The sequence below is a fragment of the Neovison vison genome, chromosome 6 (genome assembly GCF_020171115.1).
Source record: "Neovison vison isolate M4711 chromosome 6, ASM_NN_V1, whole genome shotgun sequence".
Taxonomy (NCBI): Eukaryota; Metazoa; Chordata; class Mammalia; order Carnivora; family Mustelidae; genus Neogale; species Neogale vison.
In genome coordinates, this window is record NC_058096.1 from 18,103,915 (window position 1) to 18,126,804 (window position 22,890).

The 22,890-nt window shown below is 40.1% G+C and overlaps 1 protein-coding gene across 8 annotated transcripts in view; it reads left to right on the forward strand.

The window, feature by feature from the left end:
* The window catches only part of LOC122908359 (amyloid beta precursor protein), a 271,290-nt gene that overhangs the window by 170,121 nt on the left and 78,279 nt on the right, over positions 1-22,890 (forward strand). For all 8 annotated transcript variants that reach the window (XM_044251072.1, XM_044251073.1, XM_044251068.1 and 5 more), the window contains 3 exons: positions 12,041-12,174; positions 18,417-18,491; positions 19,194-19,352. In XM_044251072.1, coding sequence (XP_044107007.1) covers positions 12,041-12,174; positions 18,417-18,491; positions 19,194-19,352 — 368 coding nt within the window. The remainder of the gene's footprint in view (positions 1-12,040; positions 12,175-18,416; positions 18,492-19,193; positions 19,353-22,890) is intronic.

The following is a 22,890-nucleotide window of genomic DNA, read 5'->3' on the forward strand; positions in this document are numbered from 1 at the left end:
TGCTTTCAGCTCAGGTCATGATTCCAGGGTCCTGGGAATGAGCCCCTCTTCAGCCTCCCTGCACAATGGGGGAGACTGCTTCTCTCTCCCTCTCCCCCTGTCCCTGCTCCTGCGCACGCTCTCTCTCTCATATAAATAAATAAAATCTTTAAAATAAAATCTTTAGAAGATAAATAAAATTTAAAAAGCTAAATAATAGAGAATTATTGAATAATTTCATCATCGACCATAAACATTTTTTAATGACCACCATAAGATTCAAATCCATTCACTTTATATATAACTTTTGAAGGATATAGGGGTTTTACTACTACAATCAATGTACTTTCTATGACTGTGACAAAGCATTTTTTTCCTAACGCCATCAAAACTATGACAAGTGAGTCGACACAGGACCAGAGAAAACTGGGTATTTACACTGTAGGATTAATAATATATTGATCTTCATGGCAGGTTGCAATTTACCAGGCATTTTCACGGATCATTTATTTTTCTCAGGAGCACTTTGTGGGCATTTCCTTCATGTCCTTTATACATAGGAGAAAATGAGGCCGTGAGAGCCATCAAAATGTGGCAGGACCAGCTTTGAAACATAAATGAATTTGCAGCTATACACTGCACTCCGTACAACCAAGGATTTGATTCTGTTTTTTAGGTTAGAAAAATCACATTTAAAGTTCAGAGTGTATTTTAAGAATACAGAAAATAACAGAAAGAGGAAGAATATTAAAAACTTTTTTCTAAAGGCACTGAATATAGCATCACTCAATAAATATATTTTCCCCCTTTCATAGAAAAAAATACTTTATATCATTTTAGCATATAAAAGAATTAGATTTTTCCATTCTTATTAATTAACAGAAATGATTACTTGATAAACTTATTTTCATGAGGGCCTCTGGGTGGCTCAGTCGATTAAGTGTCCGACTCTTGATTTTGGCTCAGGGTGTGATCTCTGTGGTGTGAGAGAGAGCCCCACATCGAGACTGGGTGCTCTCTCCCTCTGCCCCCACGTGTGTGTGCTCTCTCTCTCTCTCAAATAAATAAATAAAATCTTTAAGAAATATATTTTACAAAATTTCTTTTATTTTCATGAATTTCTTCAGTCCTCAGCTCTTCCAAACAGACCTTGAAAATCTCTCATTATTTTCTATTTTCCAGTAATATTCTCCAACTACTTGTAGTGTGTTTGGGATCATGACACATTTCCATCCTAGGAGGTTGAAGTGGTTTTGGCAGCTCTATTTTCTTGTCTACCTACAGAGACTGTTCATCACGGCAAGTGGAGGGTTCTGCAGTGCTAGTACAAACAGACTAGAGAAAGCTTGTAATTTCTAGTTATTTATAGCCTGTGCAACGATGCTATCTTATTTATAGCGGAGCTTCACATTTGAATTAAAGAAGTCACGGTCATCTGGAGGTCAAATACAGATAGCAGAATGTAGTCTCAGAAATGAGCCCAACAAGAAGGTGAGCTAGCCTATTTGATTTGCCTCCTTCACCAGCCTAGGGCTTCATTGGAGGGTCTCTCTTCACCAGAGTGGTTGTTTATGGGTTTCTCAGTTGGAGTTGCTTCTAGTCAAATAATAAATATGAAATGAGATAGAAAAAGCTCCTTAGTTAAACTGATGTTAACATTGCATATGTGGGGAAAATATGCAATGGTCTACAGTATAAATGCAATCATGTTCCTATAAAAACATATTATGATCATATATTTCTAGATTTTAAATCTGTGTTATGAAAACCAACTTTGGTTATTGCAATTTTAAGGAACATGGATTTTTTTTTAATTTTGTTGTAGATAAGGATCTAAACCACAGATTAAACAAGAGAGAAATAAGAGGCTAAGAGATTTCATTTTACTCATAAACTTGTGGATTTGAATCCTTTATAAGATCTTTTTCCTGTTTGAGATGAAGTATCTAATGATACGAGTTGTTTCTGACATTAATCTGGCGTCTGCCCATTTGTGTTTGTGAACAACAACTAATCTTAGGTCAGTATATAAATATTTATTGATTAGTTTGTGTTCTAAATAAGAGAGAATGATTTTTTTTTTTTTCCTAGCGTTCTTCCCATCAGATTGCATCTCAAAAGGCAAACCGACTGATTCCTTAATGGCATTTAATGTCACACAAAGGATCAGGCTGAATTTAGTCAACTGAATGCACCAAAGGGTCTGGCCAAAGAGAACGACAAATGACCCATCTTCGGCTCTCTTCTTGCAGCAAGTTGTGACACAGACCATACCTAAACCAAGGTCTCTCAATCTTGATGCTACTGACGTTTGGGGCTAATTTATTCTTGCAGATGCTGTCCTGTGTATAGACAATGTTTAGCATCATCTCTAGCCTCTACCTACAAAATGCCAGTAATACCACCCCAGTAATATCACCCCAACTATAATAACTTCATCTGTCTCCAGACTTTGTGTCCTGGGGCAGGGAGAGGTAAAAATCACCCCCCTCCCCGCCACTGAGAGCCTCTGATTTAGACTAGGTGAGCCCACATCTGATTCAAAGATATAACTAGGCTGGTATAAACAGGAATGCTTTCCATGAACTTGAGGGCCTGTGGATGTGTTGAATGTCAGGAGCCTCCAGTTCTTGACAGATGTTAGTGAGGTTATTAGACCACTACCCTGGCTCTCAGTGTGTACAAGGTAGGGTAGATATTGCTATGCTGAGTGTAGGGTAGTTAGAGGTCTTGTAGTCTTTCTACTCTAATGTGAGTGCTATTAGGGAAACTAACACAGCAAATCCCTGGGTCGGAAATTTATGGTTCCCCCATGCACCACCCCCTATCCCCTGTTTCGCAGAATCCCAGCATATGCTAGAGAATGGCCGTCTTTGGTGATGCCACGTGGCCTTGCCACGCAGATCTCTTGGCATCTAGGATGTACCTTGGGATCATGTTTATATCCTTAGGGTCTCTGCAAAGGCTAGATCGGGCCTCATGCAGAATCCAGAAAGGGAAAAGATTGTTTTTTACTCCTATCAAAATGGTCGAGATAGAATAGACTAACATACTTCCACAGAATACAAAAATAATGAGGACATCTTAAATCAGGCCAAATCACCATCCCCAAGTTCTAAGGCTGCTGCCTGAGAAGCTCACAGTTTGCAAACTCACTGTGCAGCCTTGGAATGGAATGTGCCACCTTCACCCCAGAGTTGTCATATCCTGTCCTAACGCTCGGGCATTCAGTTTTTGGCCAGATTTGAACCATTGTTCTCAGTCACGCTGTACTTGTTCTTCCGATTGCAAAATAGCAAATATTAGTTCCTATTAGCACATTCTCGAGTACAGTTGGAATTATGATTTTTTTATAAAACTGCCAGGCATTATTAGTGGTAATTAAAATCATTAAAAAGATGTGGAAGTGCATTAAATTACATACCACCTCAGTGACAGTAAAATCTATGAGATTGACACATAGGAGAAGCCACATCTTTGGTATCGAGAAATGAGCAGATGAAAAATGGCTTCTTCCTCCAAGTTATCATACTATCATAGGAACAAATCCCTAAGATGGACAAGAATCGATTTGCTTAACAAACCAGCATTAAAAAAAAAAAAAAATCAAAGCTCATTTACTCAGAATAGTAAAAAATGCTCATTATAATTATACTCTGGTCTTCAGCTATTTCCAAAGAAGTGTAAGTAGCTTAATAAAAGGTTTGGCAAAAGTTTTCCATAAAAGACCAGAGAGTCGATATTTTAGGTTTTGCAGGCCGTATGGTCTCTGTCGTACATACCCAACTTAGAATCGTAGCGTGAAAGCAGCTATAGACAGTAGGTAGACAAACAGGGCTGTGCTCCAAAAAAACATTATTTACAAAAAGAAGATCATCATGTTAACCTCTGTTAATAAAGCTGTTGCTTCTGAGCTCAGGAGGTGCTGGTGCTAGGTTGGGTATTTTGAGGGACACGAGCCAAGCAGACTAGGTTCCCTGCTTCCAATAACTTGACAGTTTATTGATGAGATGAGACCCAGGCATGTGATGGGATTAAGGAACAATAAATATAAAGTAAATCATACAAATGTCGGGAGAGACTGGTGTGGAAGGCCAGAGCCAGATGAAATTGGTTTTATCCTTAAGACCTCCACAGAGGTTAACAGCTCTATCTGACTTTTCCTGCTGCAGTTTTTTAAAAGTAGATCATGCTGCAGATTCTGACTTTTTGAACCCCTCTGTTGAGGGTTGAGCCACTTTTTTATTACCTTATGTCTGCAGGACATACGCACTGACAGTCTGCCAACACTGATCCCATTGACTCTAAAACTGAGCCACCCAGTTGGGTAAGCGGCTGCCGTGAGTTCAGGTCCTGATTCCAAGATCCTGGGATCGAGCCCCCATCGGGCTCCCTGCTCAGCAGAGCGCCTGCTTCTCCCTCTCCCTCTGCCTGCCTGAATGCCTGCTTGTGCTCTCTCTTTCTCTCTCTGTGTCAAATAAATAAATGAAATCTTAAAACAATACAAAACACAAGCCTGAAGTGAGGGTGCGGTGGGGAGAGAAGGGCCTTTGTTCTTTGTTCTTTTCTGTTTTTAGAGAATCTAGGCCCATATTTCAGGGTCACACGGTATTTTCACGTTACAAGTGGCTCCTCTAACTTGAACTTGGTGGTTGCGATACACATTTGAGTTCAGAACATGGTTGGGATTTTAGTTATTTTAGAATTAGAGAAATGGAAAGACTTTTTTTTTTTTTTTTCCCTTTTCGTTAACGTCAGGGTGGCCATCTGCAAGCTCTGCCTTGTTTCCAGATTCAATTCCCACCTAAAATCTTTATTTATGGGTTCATATTTCACCTCTCTGTGAATGAGCCTCTTTGCCACCTCGAATATGCTCACAGCCGTTTCAAGTCGCCCCGTTGCGGGCTCTGTGTAAAATAGTGTTGCCGATGATAAAGCAATGACTGGTATGGATCTTAATTTACTTTCATCTTCTCTTGTCAGCGCTGTAGAGATAAATTGCCTTTCTCCTGACGAAAGGAGACTAACCACATTTTCTTGTTAGAATCTAACAGTAGTATATTGACTCAATGCCATTCACAGGCCTCTGTTGGGGGAAACATTCTGCCCCGTGGCCTGGTGGAAGTCGTCCAGCTCGTTCCTGTTTGAAGGTGAGGTTATCACTCCTTTTGTATCCTAAGCCCTTCTTGACTATAACATTATGTTTCTCCTCGAGGTTGAGGAATCAAGCCAATATCAAAATGATACGGGCCGTTTTTCTCGATGCCTGTGGTGTTTCGACTCCACATTGTTGTTGCCTGGCATGAAATGGAGAACTGCGTAGTGATACAGTCAGAACTGAAATGAACTAAAAACGTGGCATAAACTTTGATTTATTGGCTGAAATTGATCATGTGTCTCCTACAGGGGTCCTCCAAAGAGGCAAAGGGAGTGATTTTTGTGCAGTCTAAAGTTAATACCAGTTTTTACTTCCTTTTGAAGTAACTTTCCTAAAAAGTATAGTGTTCTCAGGGGAAAATGCTGGAAGGGAAATGTTTCATTGACATCACATCCCCAGTGATGGTGGGTATGTTTTGTTATGGGAACATTGGGGACAGCACTTGGGGTTCAAAGCAACTCAAAGCAAGGGGGCCCCTGGGTGGCTCAGGCAGTTAAGCTCTTGATTTCCAGCTCAGGTCATGAACTCAGGGTTGTGAGATCAAGCCCCGCACTGGGGTGCTCTGTGCTGGGTGTGGATCCTGCTTGGGATTCTCTGTCTCCCTCTCCCCACAATTCCTGCATGGGGCATTTTCTGTTTCTCTCTCTCTCCCCCCGCACCCCCCGAAAAAGAAAAAATAAATAAATAAAAAATAAACTGAAAGCAAATATGTACACACACATCCTCCACCCACCTTAAAAAAGAGAGAGGGGGGTGCACCTGGGTGGCTCAGTGGGTTAAAGCCTCTGCCTTCGGCTCAGATCATGATCTCAGTGTCCTGGGATGGAGCCCTGAGTCAGGCTCTCTGCTCAGCAGGGAGCCTGCTTCCCCCCTCCCCCCATCTGCCTGTCTCTTTGCCTAGTTGTGCTCTCTCCCTCTCTTCGTCAAATAAATAAATAAAATTTTAAAAAAGAGAGAGAGAGAGCTCTAACAGGTACTAAGAGAGATTACAATGTGAAGTGGAAACATTGTGACCTGCATTGGTGCAAACTTCTTAAAACTGAAAAGGGGGCCCCTGGGTGGCTCAGTGGGTTAAGCCACTGCCTTTGGCTCAGGTCATGATCTCAGAGTCCTGGGATCGAGTCCCACGTCGGGCTCTCTGCTCAGCAGGGAGCCTGCTTCCCCCTCTCTCTCTCTGCCTGCCTCTCTGCCTACTTGTGATTTCTCTCTGTCAAATAAATAAAATCTTTTAAAAAAAATAAAATAAAATAAAACTGAAAAGAACCCTCACACATGTGTGTAAACAATGTCTTTCTTAGTATCTGGTCACCTAGGTAATAGCACTTTGCGATGAGAGAAAGAAGCGAATCTGTGATTCGTCTTGTGTCTGGGAGTGCAGGGGAGGAAAGTTCTAGGAGAACCCCTTCTCTTCTGCTTTATCCCTCAGCAGACTGTGACCGTCCGAAAGCATCCAGTCATATCTTTCCCCGCCTCAAAACAACTTGCATTGTCTCCCCACAGCCCTCATCTGATCTGTCCCTCATTTCCTTTCTGCCTCTCACGCTTCACTCTCCCTTTGTCCTTCAGCTCTGGCCACACTGACCTTGCTTGTCCTAGAATTCTCCAGGCACACTCACCTCTTAGGGCCTTTTTGCTAGTTGCTGTGTCTCCCCGCTGTGTTCTCCCCCCCGGCTGACAGGGAGTGGGGCTTCAGCCCTTTGTCCAAACACAACTTCTCAGTTCAACCCAGCCTGGCCCCTCGCCCACCCCCAGCTCCCCTTCCCCGCACTCGTGATTCTTCCCGGCCCTGTTCTGGTTTTCTTTTTCTTCATAATACAAATCACATTCTAACAAGGTGACTTATTTTTATCTGTTTTTTTTTTTTTTTAACTGATTGTTTCTCTCACTAGACTATAATTCCGTAAGAACAGCTGTCTTTGTTTTGCTTATTGGTTTCTCCCGTGTGCCTCACATTTGGTATGGGCGGTATAAATAAAGGAATGGACAAACACACTCAAGGTGGCACCATTTACATCCGAGCTGCCATCTCAGCTTTTCAGACACCTCTGACCTCCCCCGTTGCAGAAAAGCAAGAAGGAAGCATCTATGGAAAGTATTAGTCATCTAGAATCCACTGAATCTTTGGAACCAGAATGTTCACCTTGAGCCAGTAACGTGCTGTGAGTTAGAACTGCTTTTCTGTAGCATTTGCCTTTATTTGGTATTACGTGTAGACACCCATTCTTGGTACTGAAAGGTATATTTTACCAGGCCGATATGAGACTAAACTAAGAAACTCAATATGAAGTTCATTGGAAAAGGTAAAAACCCATGTGTGTGATGGTGCGGGGCAGCTAACGATGTGGCAGCTAGAGGTTAAAACCCAGAGCTAAAGGTGTTTAACCCTGAACATTTAGTCTAGTTTTCTGCGAAAGGGGAATATATCCAGTGAGCTTGCTTGCAGATGAGCCTATCGGAACAGGGGCCAAAGGCTAAAAGATCATCCAGGTTCACGCTCTGTGGGATCTTTCGCCAGGCCCCTGCCTCAGAACCCTACTTGTGCTGAAATGTTGGGTGGAGGTCATTTGCCAGACAGCGTTCGGAGTAGGAACTGCTATTGGATAGAAAATGGGTCGACAGATACCATAGCGAAGCATATTTTTTTGCCAATTCATGGTGTTCATTAACAAAAGCAAATACTTGCCAGTGCCCTAGACATACCAATGGATTTGCCCTTTTCTGCTCTAAATATTAACTTTATAAGCCTCATTCATGGTTTTCCTAATCCTAAATTCAGACATATTTGTGGGTCAGAGATAGGAGGAGTTATGTTAAATGCACAGTAGATGTAATGGGGTGATTGTTACTCCCCCCCCCCCAGATATTGAATGAGGAGACGTGGAAAGCACCTTGTGCAGCAGAGCCTAATCCAGGCAGACTGTTATTACTTGGCCGACTTGGAAATGTGAGCCGAGATCACAGTTTCTGAGGAGCCTCGGAGGTCTCTGGGCAGGATGAATTGCTAGATGGTAGCTTAAAAAAACACAACCAAAGTAAATTCCGTAAGGCCAGCTTGTTCCTACTTTCTTCGTTGTTGAAATGACCTGTGATTTAAATGATCTGTGAGGGCGCCTGGGTGGCTCAGTCGGTTAAGCCGCTGCCTTCGCCTCAGGTCATGATCTCAGGGTCCTGGGATCGAGTCCCGCATCGGGCTCTCTGCTGAGCGGGGAGCCTGCTTCCTCCTCTCTCTCTCTCTGCCTGCCTCTCTGCCTACTTGTGATCTCTGTCTGTCAAATAAATAAATAAATAAATAATCTTTTAAAAAAAAAATAAATAAATGACCTGTGATAGACAGCTTCCCATTCCTTTGCACCTTGGAATGTACCCTGTCATTCCTTGAGCCACTGTTTTCCCAAAGGAAGCACCTCGAAAAGGCAGGGACAAAGGGCATAGGTTTCCTGCTCTTGCCCACTGTCCTCATTATCATGCGTCTGGCCTGCCCTGGACTTTATCACAAACCAGCAGCTGTTCCTGGTGTGATCATGGCGTGGGGCTATTAGAGAAGCAAAAGCCGAGCTCTCTGTACAAACTCTTCCTTAGAATGTTCTCTCTTTCCTCCGTACCAGCTGCAGGGTAGTGATAATGAAATATTAAATTCATTTTCAGATATCAAGATGTACCATCTTTCTTCTGTCCTTGACTGGACAGTGATCTGGTTTGCTGGTTGGTGGGAATACAGGAGAACTTCACTCAGGCTAATTGAGATAGAGCTTCAGTATGAGCGGCTAAAATGCTTGAATTAAAGATTAAAAGAGAGACAGCTCCTTCAAAGTCTTCAACGAAAGGCAGTAACAAGGGCCACTTACAAGGATTTACTCAAAGAGAAATATTGGATTAAATGGAATAAATCAGTAATACAGTATTTATATTTATTTCCACATCCCTGAAAAGAAGGTTTAATACTTGAAATATCCTTAATCCTATTAAATATACCTTGCATGCTTATTTCTCTAATATTCTTTTTTTCTTAATATTACAAAGCTACAGTTTAACATAGGTTAATGGGATTATACTGACTCAGATTTCAGCGTTTATCTCCTTTCCATAAAACAGGAGACAGTGTTTGCAAATCATAAGGACTGGAGAAAAACGTACAATCTGCCAACCATAAAAGTTGGGTGGAGAACTTTCCTACTTATGTAGTAACTTCAATAATTCCAGTTTTTGAAGAGGATGGTATGTTATGGCTATGACAACAGCTGGACGGCTATCTTGATCAGTGAAAAGAACCCCAAACATTCATACATTTTCATTTATTCAAAATGGAAAACATGGTCTGCCTAATTCTGTCATGCTGCCGGATTGTGCTGTGCCAAAAGAACTTTAACGTGTTCGTGTTTAAGCTGTACCACAAAGATGAAAAAATGATTAAAACCACGGGAAGCACATTTAAAATGCTAAACATCGCTTCCATTTCAAGTGGGGAACATTGATGAAGTTAAATATACTTGCATATTGATTTGCTTGAATTTATGCAGAAAAACACTTGCCTTTGATTTTTTTTTTAAAAAAAAGGATTTTAAATTGAAAATTACTTCTCAGTCTTAAAAATTAAGGACTCCTTTTCAAGCATTTGTGGGCCTTCTATGGGGGTTATGCTGAAGGTCTTTTAGAAAACTATATATTCCTTTTCCTGTGTGTGGTACCTCATGGTCCTGTGTGTCATTCCTTTTTAGTGGATGCGAAATAAAAGCTCATTTTTTCTATGGTTTGCATAAGTTCTGAGATTTGAACAACATGTGATGAGCGAAAGGAGAGAGAAGGGCACTAACCTGAACACGTGGGTGATATCTCGTTTTCCCCGTGCACCTAGGATGCTGGCCTGTTCGGTGAGGAAGCAGGGTCACAGTTAGTCTAAGAAAGACTGAAAGCAGGGTGTGCCTCATTGCAAAGCTCATGATGCTTTTCCCCTTCCTCTGCTGAAGTACCTTCTCCCTCATCTACCATCCAGGAGTGGGGGACAGATGCATTTTAATCTGTATTGCCCTGTACAGGTCCCAGACCTGTTGACTCACAGTCAATCCCCTGGTGGAGGCGAAGAGTTGAACACACAAGTATTTTGAAAAATAACCCCAGCCATATGCGCTGCCTCCTTCCTTCTACTTGAGAGCAACCTCTGTTTAGATACCTAAATTGCTCTTATTTAAAAAAATAATAATAATAATTACATAGTGACTCAAGAGCAAGGGAAAAAATCTGAGCAAATATCCCCCTTTAAAATTAAAGAACTGAGATGCCTGGGTGGCTCAGTGGGTTAAAGCCTCTACCCTCAGCTCAGGTCATGATCTCGGGGACCTGGGATCGAGCCCCACATCGGGCTCTCTGCTCAGCGGAGAGCCTGCTTCCTCCTCTCTCTGGGCCTGCCTCTCTGCCTACTTGTGATCTCTGTCAAATAAAATCTTAAAAAAATAAAAAATAAAAATAAAAATTATAAAAAATTAAATTAAAGATCTTACTTAGAAACAAACAAGCTTCTGGTTTTGGTTGAAATCCTGAAGCCTTTGGACTGTGAAGGTTCCAGGTTATTTCTCAGTAGGAAACATCTTAAAATTTCGTTTGAAGGGATGCCTGGGTGGTTCAGTCAGTTAAGAGTCTGCCTTTGGCTCAGGTCATGATCCCAGAGTGCTGTGATCGAGTCCTGCATCAGGCTCCTTGCTCAGCTGGGAGCCTACTTCTCCCTCTGCCTGCGGCTCCCCCTGCTTATGCGCGCTCTCTCTCTCTCTCTCTGGCAAAAAAATAAAATTAAATTTAAGAAGAACTTTGTTTCAAAATGATTTAGCCATAAATACTTCTCATTTAAGTCCTCTTTGGGATATCATATCTCAAAGATAGTAGTCAATAATTAGGTAAAATCAGTGATGAAAAATACGCAGAACACTAGTGATATTTGAATAATCTTTTGAATAAAATACTTGAGTTGATTTGACCTGAAAACATAGTGAAAACACCTAATTTCACTGTTTTGGTTGAACGTAATTCTATTCTTTAAATCAGAGTCTTTTTTTTTTTTTCTTGTAAGCTCATAAATGCTCTGAATTCTCACTAATCTTTACTAATCTTTTGGAACACTGTATAAGGCATTAAAATTCACTCGGCTCATGAATTAAAATATTTTTGTTTTGTAGTACGCTCTTCAATTTTATGGATATTTGTGTTTCCATGTAATTTAGCAGTATATGTTGCAACTCAGTCATATTGCTTGGCAGTTTTAGTTGTATTCAAAATAGAAATCACTTTTTTTGACAACTAGTATAATGAATTGGCTGGCTGTTGTCAAATTTTGTGAAGGAGGAAAGAATCCTTTTGTGATTTCAGCAACACACTTATTGACATTTATGGGGTTTGGAATAGTGTTTGAAACACTTTGTCACAAAAGGTGGCTTTGAAGTCAAGCTATCGGAAATACCTCGTGTAGAATTTACCTTTACTCTCTGGTGTGATTATTCTGCAATCGACTGATTGGGAGATTTCTTCACTTTCTGTAGGAATCATCAGGTGTGATATTGATAACATATTTTACTTTGAAGATTACAAAAGTTAATTTAGCAAGGCATAGGGATCTGGGACAAAATGTATTAAACACTGGTTTTGCTCTGTGCATGCCTGTTTTGCAGAGAATTTTAAATATAACACTACACTCGCAGAATGAACTGTTTTATAGATTTTCCTTCACCCTATACTTGAAAGACGGGAAACATTTGTACTGTGCTGTGAAATGTCTCATGGTGTTCTCTTAAATAGCATTAACTTCTTGTATGTGCTTCTCTACTAAATTCTTTGTCCTGTAGTAAGCAGAAAATACAGCTTTCTTTGAAACGATTGGATATTCTATTTCTCTTCTCAAACCTCCTTTCTACTTTATAGTTCCTACAACAGCAGCCAGCACCCCCGACGCCGTTGACAAGTATCTTGAGACACCTGGAGATGAGAATGAACATGCCCATTTCCAGAAAGCCAAAGAGAGGCTGGAAGCCAAGCACCGTGAGCGAATGTCCCAGGTAAAGTGACTTTTCCGTCCTTTAGTTTACAATAAAGGGGAAATGTGGGCCTGGCCTCTGCCTTGGAGTTTCCGTAGGGTCTCTGTGGGTGATGAATGAATGCCTAGGGTCATAAAGGCATAAAGTCTTAGTTTTATATGTTTGCTCTAAAGATATGGTTTGGGGTCTTTAGAATCCTCCTTGAGCATGCCACTTAGGAGAGATCCAGTCCCACTAAGTATAGCAGGAATTCATAAGCACAAATTAAATTATGTCTGCAGCATTCTCTCTGGTTTTATTACTTTGTATATACATAGCCCTGTAACCATGATGCTGTACATTAAAATCCCTTAAAATGATCTGTTAGTAAAGATGAATTTTTTTTTATTCGATGCCGAAGTGTTATACCTTTGAATCTCACATTTCTTCCAAAGCCAATTCATAGGACCAGGGGAACCTAAAAGCAATGTGAACCATAATGATCATGTCACCTTGTTTCGTAAACGATCGATAATGTAGCAGCACTTCAAGACCGGTTTCGCTCTCGACAGCAAAGCAATGCAAGGAACGCAAGAGATGGCATTTGGCACTAGAAGCTTTCGTGCTCCCGGTGCAGTGTCCTTTTCACCACATTGTGTGGCAAACCATGGCTTGTTTGTTGTTTAGCAGATTCTTTATGAAACAAATTGAAAAATTTGTTCAAAACCTGGCTAATTTATATCTACTGATATCAGTTACAGTTTCTGATATGGCTGTACCTGGTGCTGGATATTGTATTTATTAACGATAAATAATAATTTTAGCCCTTTCGTAGATGCTTCATTCATTCATTCAGCAAATATATATATATCAGCACTTCCTTATCAGTTACTGCCTAACTTGAAGCCTACAATTCAGAGTATGAAAACCATAGGAAAAGTCAAATTTAAGGAAACATAAGTGAGTGAATGAGGAAATCTCTCAGGTCAAAGTCAACCATTCCCTTTTTTTGGTGTTAATATTCTATAGTAAATATCAGAAAGTATTACTGATTTTGGTAATATTTAGCAGAAATACTTAAAGTTTTCTTAATAGAACCCATGGGTTAGTCTGCTATCTATTTTCTAAGATCACAGGAAGCCTTTAGAAGATGGCATTAGGGGACGCCTGGGTGGCTCAGTTGGTTAAGCAGCTGCCTTCGGCTCAGGTCATGATCCCAGCGTCCTGGGATAGAGTCCCACATCAGGCTCCTTGCTCGGCAGGGAGCCTGCTTCTCCCTCTGCCTCTGCCTGTGCTTGCTCTCTCTCCCTCTCTCTCTGACAAATAAATAAATAAAATCTTAAAAAAAAAAAGAAGATGGCATTAGTCGTGGGCTTTAATTTTCTATATTCTCCAGAATTTTAACATCTGGGGCCTTACCAACTCTAGGGAGACTGCTTCTCCCAGGGTTAGCCAGTTCCTAGAGGTAGCAAATGACTAGCCTTCAGGCACACCTTTCATAATCAAGCCAAGCTCTCCAAAGTCCATTTCTACCAGATACCTTCTTCATTTTGCTCCTACTCTCTGACCCACTATCCACCTGCCCTGTTCACTTCCAGGCTAGGTAATAGATAGCTAGGGAAAACCCTTATACCCACATATCAAAATTGTTGAACTGCCCAAATCTAAGCCTGCTTCACCTGTTTACCCTGACTCACCCATTCCTTCCCGAGGAAACCAGAGACTCCTGGCTAGATTTTCCCCTCACTTCCTCTGTCTTAACAACCCACCCTGGGGCTTCCCTCCTTCCTTCCCTCAGTGGCATGGCTTGCCGCTCCTCTCGGGAACTGTATGTGAGTAACAATCTTTTCAATGGCATCTGTCCCCTGATCTGTTGACCCCACTATACTTGAATATGATAAAACCTATATTTTATTTTTTATAAACCTATCATATATTACTTGCTTCAGGGGGTAGAGGTCTGTGAATCATCAGTCTTACGCAATTCACAGCACTCAGCATAGCACATACCCTCCCCAGTGTCCATCACCCAGCCACCCTATCCCTCCTACCCCACCCCCCAGCAACCCTCAGTTTGTTTCCTGAGATTAAGAGTCTCTTATGAAAATCTATATTTTAAAAAGAACTGTTTAGGGGCGCCTGGGTGGCTCAGTGGGTTAAAGCCTCTGCCTTCAGCTCAGGCCATGATCTCAGGGTCCTGGGATCGAGCCCCGCCATCAGGCTCTCTGCTCAGCGGGAAGCCTGCTTCCCTCTCTTCTGCCTGCCTGCCTACTTGGTGATCTCTGTCTGTCAAATAAATAAATAAAATCTTTAAAAAATAATAAATTAATTAAATTAAAAGAACTATTTAATGTATCTGGAAAGACACAATTACTTTTCTTTTTTTTTTTTTTTTTAAGATGAGCGACCACGATCCATGATGCTTGAATTTATTTTGGAGTAATAACAAGAGAAGAAAAAAGCTAAAATACTTTAGCTGTAGAGTATAATGTGCAGTAGTAGTTTTTGGCCATGATGAAAACCTAAAAGCAAGTTGAACTAGGCAGCTAGGTAGAATGGAATAGTAAGATTTCACCTGAAGGCAATTCTGGAAAGCAGGATTTTCCATTAGGAAAATATTTTAAAAAGAACTGTTTAGGGGCGCCTGGGTGGCACAGTGGGTTAAAGCCTCTGCCTTCGGCTCAGGTCACGATCCCAGAGTCCTGGGATCAAGCCCCGCATCGGGCTCTCTGCTCATCAGGGAGCCTGCTTCCCCCTCTGTCTCTCTGCCTGCCTCTCTGTCTACTTGTGATCTCTGTCTGTGAAATAAATAAATAAAATCTTTAAAAAAAAAAAAAAAGAAAAGAAAACGGAAAAACACAGGCTGATATATATAATCACATTAAGAAAGCAGTTGAGTCGTATTTATTGGCCCTGAAATGGCATCTTTTAAACTTAAATCCTATCTCACTGTTTCCCTGTGAAGCTTTCAGAGCCTTCTTACTGGCCTCAAAGTCCATTTCAGGGACAATGAAGTCCAAAAAAAGAGTAATTAAAAAAATAAACTCTGAAAGCTCCCATTGGCATCTCCAGTGCCAAGTAACTTATTCGTGATTTTTTGATCTACATGTCAGTTTCAGATATTCTAGATCTTTCCTAGAATAGTAACTTAGTTTTATTTTAGCACATTTATTTAACCATTATAAATCTTTATGGAATTTTTTCACCTTTAATTATTATAAATAACTATGCATCTGACCTAACTTAAGAGATGTGATCCTAAAGCAGAGTACGCTGTCTGCTTATTCCAATGGCCCCAGGATAGAGAGATGCCTGAGATTAACATTTTATCCCCTAATCTGTGGTACTGAATTCTGAGGACTGTTTGCCTTTGTATTTGCGTGGCTGCCTCTTAACTCTCTATGTATTAGTTGTCATTTTCTCTACAAGAAACAGCCAAGTCTTTGAAGATCCATAAATCTGATGATCCTGATACTTTTGTTCATTCAGTGGAGAGTTGCTTTACAAGACTATATGGAGCAACCTGAGAATTTTAATTTCTTCTTACTGTAATTTTTGTTACTATTTGTTTTCTTATAAGCACAAAGATTTGACGGTAGGGGGAGTTTGGTATTTGCGGGCCTTGGTATTGGGTTGTTGGGCGTCATGATAACTAAACTTGTAGATTTCTGTTTGCATATGTTCTCAGTTGTGTCTAGAAAATAGAAGATTCTGAATAGTCTATAAATACTTTTATTATATATTTATATATCTTATAATAATTATACAGATTACTTATGGACTTAGCAGTTGTAATGTATCCTTAAAATGAAATTCTTCAAAATGAAATTTGACCTTTCTCTGAATTTATTATTTTTAAGATAAACATCAATATCTTAGGAATAGTCCTTTTCCTGTCACCAAATACAAGAAAACTTAGCTCACCCATTGAATTTGCTATTGAACAATTTTTATATAATTATATATGTAATTTATATATACTTGTATGTATATTTATATATTATATATAACTAGACATTTATATAATTAGCTATATAAGAATATAACTTATATAAATCATATATATGATATATATGTAATTTTTATGTTTTATAATAGCAAATTGTGCAGTAGAGGATAGAAGCATGGTCCTTAGAGCCACAAAGATTTTGGTTTATATCCTTTATTCTCCTTTTTTTTTTTTTTCTCTATGACCTTGAGCAGGTGACTTAATCTGGTCCATAAATGGAGATCACCATGACTAATCCCACGGATTTTATAAAGCACTTAATATAGAGTCTGCTATGTAACCAATCTGCAGTAATGTTATCTATTACTGGGACACCTCAGTGGTAGCCATTGTTCAGAGAGACGTTGAGCCTACGGTGTATGCTTACCTTGCATTAAGTAGGCCTAGGGTGATGGTATCAGTGAATCGTTTTATTTGTGAGAGTATAGGATATTGTTAAATTCTTCTAAAAATCAAATTCGGTTTCATTTTATACCAATGTTTATTTTCAGTTTATTAGCTAAATAAGTATAATTATTCCCTGTATTTCCCCAGCTCAAAGTTTACAGGCCAGGTTCTGAACGAGCAAGGTGGAATGGTAAAAATGTAAAGATATACAAGGAGATCAGTTTTCAAAGTCCAGTAAGACATTTGTCTTCTCTCTCAAACTAATTTTGCGATTCCTTGCCTGAAGAGTTCATAGTAGAGTACTGCCACTGTGAATATTCTCAGAGCAGGAAATTGAAATATTTTTATTGCAAGCTGCAAGCCTTATCCATAAAGCAAAGGTAGTCTTCCGTAGTCCCCTCCGTACAGCTGCCCTTCATTACTCTTAGAGACACTGAGGCATCTGGGATAATGTTTCTTTTCTTTTGTATTCTCTTCTTATTCATAGCAGTGGGGCATTTGTTCTAATCTTGTTGTGACCTTCTCAGGTTATTTTTTTACATGTTCTTCAACAATAGTAGAAAATTCACTCCATTCTATTTTCTCCATAATTTTTACGAAGAGACCACAAGGAAGCTAATCATGTATCGTACACAGCAAATTAATGCTAGAGTATAAAATACCTAAATAAAAGCCCACACAGTGATTTGATAAGTTATTATCTCATAGAAATTCTCTATCACTAGTTTTTTATCCAGGTCTATCTCTCTTTCTTTTTTAATCTTGATGGCAGAAAAATCGATTCCTTGTGGAATAAATACCTATAAATAATAGGCTCTTATGGTACGGAAATCAGGTTCTTTTATGCTTTGTGTGTCTTCAGAATATGCAAGTACGCACCTGTCAGTAGATCATTACTTTGCTTCCTTGATCTTCCCGTTCTTTATTTCACCTGGCTCGTTACGAGTTGCACTTAGAAAAGCTCTGCTTGACTGCAGAGTAGTACACTCGAAAAGGAAAGGCACCCATAGGTGGTTAAGAATCTAGTATCATCTCATTTCAACAACAGGCAGCTGCAGACTTCTCCTCTTTGCATTCAAATCAATGAATGAACCTCTCTCCGGGTAATAATCCTGGGTGAACTTCAAGGATGAGAAGAGCAAGCTTTCTCTTCCTCCCAAGCAGATTAGCCTGGTTACTAAATCAGCATAACGTGCCAAAAATATGTTTGGCTACGTTCAGAACATTATAATGTGTACTCTCTTGGAATTTCTGGAGGTACTTCGGGTATTCTTTGCCGTGCATGATGGTGGTGGGTGAGCCAGAGATCCTCATTACCCGTCAGGGGGGTGGCTCCGAGGAATTGTGACAATGGAAGCGTTCTTTTCCTTCCTCCATCGTGTAACGTCTTTTTGGTAGTATGTTCACGGCATGGGTGCGCACGCATAAAATGTTCATGCCTTCCCCCACTTTACTGTTTGAAAAATACACAGTTTTAAGTTTTATAACTTACTTTCACAAAAGACGAAAAATGCACTCAATTTAATGGAGGAAATCTTTGTTCAATAAATACATATATAGATATGCCTTTTATGAGTCGTTGACATTTGTGCACATCAAATAAAATGACTTCCAGCCATTCCTGAGGAAGAGCAAAAAAGACCAACTTTGTTTCAAAGGGTCATATTCCTTCAATAAATGTGAGCCCTGTGTTTAATATTCTGCTACGAAAGATGATTTCCATCTTAGTGGGAGGTCAGATAAACCATTTTGAGATAGGACTGGAATGTGATTATTTTTTAAAATGTTTAAAATGTCAAGTACAGAAAGGAAATAATCTCTCATTAAATATAAATTGGGGGGAAAAAGAACTGATGATTATAAATTCAAATGTTTTCTCATTTTGTAGGTCATGCGAGAATGGGAAGAGGCAGAGCGACAGGCGAAGAACTTGCCTAAAGCCGACAAGAAAGCAGTTATTCAGGTAAAACCTGGGCTAGTTTACCCAGCAGCACAGGCCTACACATTTCCCAGCATCTCTGGATGAATGGTCGTATTCCCCGGGGGGGTTGTTCATAGTCCCATCAATCTGGTCTGTGGCTCCTAATTGTCCAGTAATTCAGTTTCTTAAATTTTTTCTTCTATTTGGCTTTTAATTAGCTCAAGTTACAATTCATTTCCATAAAACTCCTATTGTTATTTGCCACCTGCTTTATATCAATAATATATCTTTCTGATGGCCAAAATCTGCTGCTGCTTCTTCCTCTGGCAAAAATTACGTCATGATTAGAATTTGTGACAGGAACTCCTCTCAAAACTACCTTCGAGGAAACGGTGAGAGTCTCCTGGCCGTTTTCTGAAATTAAAGTACTTCGAGTAAGAGGAATTCTTTTTATCTGCCATGGAATTCAGAGTTTTAAGAACACAGAAATTTATCCTGTATTATGGTTAGTCAAATCAATCTTCGGGGACTAAATATAAAATAATGATTTACGGTGAGAAATCAGGTTGGGAGATGGAGGACAGGAAAGGGAGGAAGCCCATAAAACGTGGTGAATTAGTCAAAAAGTGTGAGGGACTGTAAATCTTTGAGTGAAATGACATACGATGCCCAATTGGAAACAGTTGCATCTGCTGCCCCGTCCTCCTTGTTCCGTCCCCAACTGACGTGTGTTTGCAACGACAGCACTTCCAGGAGAAAGTGGAGTCTCTGGAGCAGGAAGCCGCCAACGAGAGGCAGCAGCTGGTGGAGACGCACATGGCCCGCGTGGAAGCCATGCTCAACGACCGCCGCCGCCTGGCTCTGGAGAATTACATCACTGCTCTGCAGGCCGTGCCCCCTCGGGTAGGTCTCCCAGCTCCCCTAGGGCACCGCACACACACGACGGCTGGCAGGATTTCTATATATACCCAAGCCCAGCTTCCCTGTCTAATGACCTTTAACCAGGCATCACAGGAAGTTGGGATTTGGCCAATGTATCAGGATTTTTAAAGTCATAACAGGAGCTAGAACTCAAGTTTCCTGCTCAGACCAGCCTCCAGTTTCTCTGAGGGGAAAGCCCTCGTCAGTCATGGCGTCCACTCGTGTCAAGAGGCATCAGGAGGCCAACAAGGTTTTCAGCAATAAATGCCCAGGAAGGCTTAGCAAGCAATGCAGTGTATCTCTTCAGTGAGCCTTTGTGGGATAGTTTACTTCAGACAGCAGGAACATTCTGAGCACGAGCGTGTGTGCATTTTGTCTGTCTGTTCTATCCATTACTAAGGAATTGATATTAAAGTCTGACATTTTCTTGTGTGAGGCTGTCAGGTTTTGCTTTTTGTATTTTGAGGCTTTGTTTTTAGGTGCGTAAACATTCAGAGTTGTTATGTCCTCCTTCACCCTGCTGTTTCTCATTATGAAATGCCCTGCTTCTCCCAGGTCATGTGTTTTGTTCTGAAATTACTCTGTCTAATAGTGAAGCTATTTCAGCTTTATTTTGATCAATGTTATCCTAGCATATCATTTTTCCATCCTTGTACTTTTGTTTAACCTATCTGTCTTTATATTTGATGTGCATTTCCTATAGGCAGCATACAGTTGAACCTTGACTTTTAATTGAGAAGAACACTTCATGAACTTACTGATACAGTTATACCTAAATCTGTCATCTTGCTCTGTTTCCTATTTGTCCCATCTGTATTTTGTCCCCTTTTTCTTCTTCTTTTTTTCTTTTCTTTTTTTTTTTGCCAAATTTGGGCTAATAGAATGTTTTTTATGATTTTCTTTTGTGCTCTTTGTAGGCTTTTTAGCTGTAACACTCTGTGTTTTGTTTGCCATAGGGTTTTAGAAAATGTTTCTAATAGTTCACAATATTATATCAGTATAAGTGATATTATGCCATTTCAGGTATATTAGAAGAAACTCATGCTCGAATTCTTCCATTTTCCTTTTTCCCAATCTTTGTGCTGTTGTTATCATACGTTTTTGATACTACATTATTAGTAGTTTGCTTTCAAACAGTAAGTTATCTTTTAAAGAGTTTTACATAATAAAAAAAATAATTACCATTTCTGGTGCCCTTTATTCCTTGTATAGATCTGTCTGGAATTGTTTTCTTTCTATCCAGAGGACTTCCTTTAAAAAATTTTTTAATACATGTAGATTGGGAAAGAATTCTTTTCCTTGGGTATATCTGAAAAGATCTATATTTCACCTACGTTTTTGATAGACATTTCTGCTGGGTATAGAATTTTAGGATGAAGTTTTCTTCTTCAGCCACTTTAGTGATGGTGTTCCATTGTCTTACTTGCGTAGTTTCCAATAAGAATACTTTTATCCTTTGTCTCTGTAAATAATATATCTTTTTTTTTTTTTTAAGAGAGTGGGGGAAGTGGGCAGAGGATGAGAGAGACTCGAGAGCAGACTGCATACCCAGCACAGAGACCAATACAGGCCTCAATCTCATGACCCTGAGATGTAACCTGAGTCAAAATCAGGAGTCCGATCCTTAACTGACTGAACCTCCCAGGTGCCCTCTATCTTTTTTTAAATCCTGCTGCTCTGAAGATTTTCTCTTTCTCACCAGTTTTGAGTAATTTGATTATGATGTGCCATAGAGATTTCAATCAGTTGGTACCCCCATCTGGCTATTTTTCATCTTGTGCATTTCATATCTAGAAGTTTAGTCTGGTTTTTGTTTGTTATTTTTATATATTCCATTTATTCAGCGTTTGAACCTGTGGAATGCATTATATATAGTAACTTGTAATACCTTTGGTTGCCACCTTTAACAGCTATGTCAGCTTTGGGTCGATTTTGATTGATTTTTTTTTTCATTATATGTGATATTTTCCTTCATTTCATACCTAATAGTTTTTTATTGGCTGTTAGACACTGTGAACTTTACCTTATTGAGTGCTGGGTACTTTTCTATACCTCTCTTCTTGAGCTTTGTTCTGCAGTGTTGTTAAATTACTCAGAAACAGTTTGATCCTTTCAGGTTTTGCTTTTAAGACTTGTTCGGTGGGATCAGAGTGGTTATCAGCTTATGGCTCCTATTCTCCAATATGGAGGGTTAGGATCCTACTGAGTAATCTACCATGAATACTGGTATTCATGTTTTCCTGTCTGGATGGTGAGAGCAGGTGCTATTTCTGACCTGTGTGAACACCAGGCACTGTTGCCTCTAGTCCTTTTGGATGTTTTTTTCTTCCCCACGGCCTTGGTTGGGTTCTTTTACTTGCATGCCCTGATCATTATTACTTAGCTACTTTCTCAAGGGGCATTGTGTGCACATCTGGGCAACTCTCTTCTCCTGGCACTTGCCTGTGACTGCTGGCTGCCTTCGTCCCTCTAGACTCTCAACCTGCCTTCACTGTGGGAGTCCACCAGGCTCAAGCTGGTTCCTGCACCTGGAGTTATCCCTCTGCTCCCCCATACCCCCTGAGAAATTGTGAAATTCCTCTCGAGTTGTATCACACAATGGATCACTACCAAACTCAAGTACTTCCTAAAATTAAATTATCATTATTTAAAAATCTAGACCTCTACCCTTGCTTCTGACTTCCTACTTTTTCCGAGCTCTTATTAAGGGAACCTACAGCCTCATGAAAGATGAGCTAAATGTTATCTGAGCCTTCCTTTTTGTAACTGTCAGGATTCTACTTCCTAGATGGAGAGAAGACAGTGATACTGCCTGACTAGCCAACATTGTCTGCAATCTGGAGAGCAGTTAGCCTTAAGCAAGCTCCTGTACAGTTAAACTAAAGGCTAGATAGGAATTTCTGTTTAAAATAAAGCTTCCTGGGCATCTGTGTTGCTTAAGCAACTGCCTTCAGCTCAGGTCATGATCCCAGGGTCCTGAGATTGAGTCCCACGTTGTACTCCCTGCTCAGCGGAGAGCCTGCTTCTTCCTCCCTCTCTGCCTGCTGCTCCCCCCTGCTTGTGCTCAATCTCTCCCTCTTTCTCTCTGTCAAATAAATAAATAAAATCTTTTTAAAGAAATTTTTTTTTAAAGATTTTATTTATTTATCAGAGAGAGCGAGGGGGAGAGAGCAAGCACATGCAGACAGAATGGCAGGCAGAGGCAGAGGGAGAAGCAGGCTCCCTGCTGAGCAAGGAGCCCGATGTGGGACTCGATCCCAGGACGCTGGGATCATGATCTGAGCCGAAGGCAGCTGCTTAACCAATTGGGCCACCCAGGCGTCTCTTTTTAAAGAAATTTTAAAATGGCTTAGGTCTGGAAAAACTCAAGAGCTCCTAATTGGCAAGAACTGAAATGTGCTAAAAGATGAGAGATTTCTTTGTAATTCTGAGATTTTTGGTGTCTTTATAGATACTTATTCTAAATCTTCCATTAGACAACATCCTTTTTTTTTTTTTTTAAAGATTTATTGATTTATGT